This window comes from Cystoisospora suis, assembly GCF_002600585.1.
Source record: "Cystoisospora suis strain Wien I chromosome Unknown contig_3202, whole genome shotgun sequence".
NCBI lineage: Eukaryota > Apicomplexa > Conoidasida > Eucoccidiorida > Sarcocystidae > Cystoisospora > Cystoisospora suis.
The window spans coordinates 552-4,144 of NW_027155997.1; the positions used below are offsets into that span (position 1 = coordinate 552).

General features: G+C 45.6%; 1 protein-coding gene across 1 annotated transcript in view; it reads right to left on the reverse strand.

Moving 5' to 3' along the window:
* Window positions 1–1,043: 1,043 nt before the first annotated feature.
* The window catches only part of CSUI_006349 (wd g-beta repeat-containing protein), an 11,760-nt gene continuing 9,210 nt past the window's right edge, over window positions 1,044–3,593 (reverse strand). Inside the window, exon 7 of the mRNA XM_068066512.1 lies at window positions 1,044–3,593. This exon is cut by the window's right edge and continues 527 nt beyond it. Within this exon, the coding sequence (XP_067921511.1) occupies window positions 2,132–3,593 (1,462 nt within the window). The 3' untranslated portion in view covers window positions 1,044–2,131.

The window sequence follows — 3,593 nt, forward strand, 5'->3', positions numbered from 1 at the left end:
GCTTGAATCGGTCCAACGATGGCAGAAGACCTTACTTCGCTCACCAAGTCCTTCCTTACCACCAGAGGACCTCGGTTAACGACTTGCTCATTCGAGCTGTTTTTATGTGTACAGAAACCAAGTGTGCAAAGGAGAATAAAAGTTCACGCAGTGACGGGTGTGCATACTATGTAAGAAAACGGGATAGGTACCCATGAAAAACTTTCAGCTAGTTTTTTTCCTTCTTTTCCTCGAATGCTCTCTTGCTATGAGGTCAGAGCGAAGTCTCTCGTAACTAAGGCTTCTCGTGTCGCACGACTCTCATCGAGAGCTTTTCAGGTGTACACAGTCGGGCCGAGTGCTATACTCAAATCACACCTGCTTCACAAAGCCCGAAACTCTATCCGTTCTTTCGTCTTACAGAAGCGACGAAGAAAGGAGCCAAAAAGACGTGAGCTCAGAAAAGCAGATAAGAATAGTGACAAAAAACTAGACTAGTATAAAAACTTAGAAACCCTATTCCTTCCTTGTCCCCCTTGGCATCTCTTCTAGTTCTTGTCAAAGGATGAGCTCACCCGGCCTAATACATCCGTACTGAAAACTCTTTCGCATCTTTGCTATACCCCTCCCCTGCTATTTCACAATTACTCTGCACTTTCAAACTCATCCATCAACATTCACTCCCTGCAGAGAAAAAGTCTCGACAAAGGATTCTCTTTCCACTTCTGAACCCGTCATAGTAGCAAGCACGTCTCTATCAAGCAGCCAGTTAAAACACGGAGAGACTATATCCCCGTGCTATGAAACAAGCGTGTCTCTGGAAAGAGGCTTTCATTCATGAGGCTAGTTGTTTCCTCTTGACTCTACAGAGCGGTGATATCTTCAAAGGACAAAGCCTTTTCTTCCTTAAAGGAGACCAAAGTGTCCTCGTCCACTCTACGCTTCAGAACGTCAACCGGAGCGCTTGCTTGAGTCCTATCAATATTATACTTTCCTACTCTCTTCTCATTTTCAGCTACCACTTTTCTTCTGATGCTGGTCACCTTCTGAAGGAGCGTCCGACACCTCAGTAAATATCTTTATTACCCTTTGTTCTTTCGTTTGAGAATCAACAACAGTGGACGCCAAGTTGTCAGTTACCTCTTGGTTGCATGCATTCAAAAAAAACACGGCTGCGGGAGAATGAATGCCCCGCCTCCTCTCCTTCATGGCTAGAAACGATGGGGCGAGACACATACTCAAATCTGTCCCTACCCTTCATGAAGAGAAAGCAAAGTGTCTCATGGATCAACCTCTCTTTTCAAGGCCCGCCCTTCGACACGCGATTGAGGGTGAACAGTCAAGAGACGAGTAAACCAGAGCTGAATAGAGCGGTTCAAATCGAAGAAAGACCACTTGGTCCGAAAACAATGCGACACGCGAAAGGGAAGAAAGAAAGAACACATGGCAACAAAACTAAAGTGTATATACACTCCAGGTCAAGAAACAAATCCGTATAACCCATCCATGCTCGGAAGTGAAGATAGATCTGTAATGAACTGAGAAAACGCTCTTTCATTCAAAGACATATAGTTACTCATATGAATTCATACATAGAGAGGTTAGTTAACCTCTGATTAACAAGAGAAGAGATAGAAAGCATATCATCTCTTTGTCAGTCATTCACATTTTTTCCGCCTTACGGAGCGACAATCGCACACTCCTCTCTATCTTGTCTTTCTTCTTCGTGTTCAGGAGTCCTCCGAATCACAAGTCTCTCTACCTCATCGATCACCCAATGTACACACTCTTTCTCTCTTTCTTCTCTCTCATAGCCAAGCCTTGCTTTCTTTCTGTTTCCTCTCTCGGCTTCTCCTTCAGCGCCATCTCCTTCTTCCTCTCCTTCATTACAAAGAGAAGGCGAGTTTTCAGCCAAGAAACGAGAAACCCTCCACAACACCACCAGGGGCAGAACAGACCCTAAAGAGAACGTGCCTAGTATCGAAAATGCGTGTCTTCTCATCTCTTCCTCTATTTAGCCCAAATAGGAGGAACACTATAAAGAGAAAGGAAAAGGCAAGAGAGAGAGAAATACGTGAATCCCCTCTTTCTCTCCATGGTCTATCTACCTATCTATCTTTAGCCTGCCTACCTGTTCGTTTTCGGCCTACCGCTAAGCATTACTTGTACGACTACTACTAGTAGTAGTAGTATTAGCAAGTAGAATAGTCTTAGCTGCATTTCCGACAACTAGACGACGGACAGGCTTTGGTGCTTCGGGTTGTGGGGTATGATTCCTATTCTCATCTCCTTGTTCTCCCGCCCCCCTTCCTCCTCCTTCCCCCTCTCCACTTCTTCCATTCTCTTTCGTTGCTCTCCTACTTCCTTCTAAACACTGCTGCTCTCCATGTCTTCCTCCGCCTCCTCCTAGAGAAGGAATGGAAGATGAGGATACAGAAGACAGCACGCTTGGAGCACCTGTATTACCAGACGTAGACATATGAGAATCTGAAGTCGAGGAAGTCACAGTAGTAGGGGCGATTGCCGAAGCCGGATTGCGATTAACAAGAGACGATGAGCTCCCTGTCGATACCAGAGGCGAAGAAGAAGAATAACTCCCTCCTGATGTACTTTGAAGAGAGGTTGGCTGGGGAAGAGAAGGAGAAGAAAGGATAAGTCCTTTATGCTGTTGATAAAAGAAACCTGAAGGATAGATAGGTCTTCCTAATTCATTTTCTTCAAACCGTACAAAAGTTATGTATCCATCACTACTACTGCAGACTAAGAGAAGACCATCGCTACTCCATGCGGCATCCGTCATAGGGCAGAGATGAAGCCCGTGTAACTGAGCTATAGGACCGGCTAGGCACTGTGTATCGTAGATCAAGACACTTCCATGGAGTGTACATACAGCATACACAAATCGAGGTACAACAATCGTAGTAGACGATGATGTCTCATCTCCTCCCGATCCTTCAGTTGCTCCTCCTTCTCCCTGTTTTCTTTTCAATAAAGAAGAGGTAGTAGAACAAGAAAGAGAATTCAAACATGAAGAGGGAGGAGAGGGTGTCACCTTCTTCAGATTTGTCGATACTTCTGATGTCTCTTCTTCTAACTTTCTTCCACCCCCCCCTCCCGAATCAGATTGTTGACTCGTCGAAGATCCTATTGTTGTCATCCCCTGATTCTCCTTCCCACCCCCTCCGACACCAACGGCATCATGATGATTTCCTTCTCGATATCTCTTTAGAGGTCGCTGTTCTCCTCCTTCTCCTTCACACCCTTCTCCTCCTCCTGCTCCTCTTTCTCCAGGTGTACGTACACCCCCTTGTTCTATACTTTTCGGCTCGTCTCCTCCCTCTAGCACCCCCGCTATTCCTCCTCTCCCTTCAGCATGAGGATTTCTCATGGACTCCGAAGAAGACTGAAGTCTTTTCTTGTAAGCATGGACCATCTTCTCTGAAGGAGGGAATAGCCATGATCTTGTAATCTTCATATGTTCCGGTAATCTCTCAGGGCCTCCTCGGCTCTCGCCTTCTTTTCCTCCTCCTTTTCCTGCTTTAGGCCACGGTAAAGAATCAAAGGTAACAGGATTGAATCTTACGGCTATTGTAGGTAAGAACGCAAATGAAGAA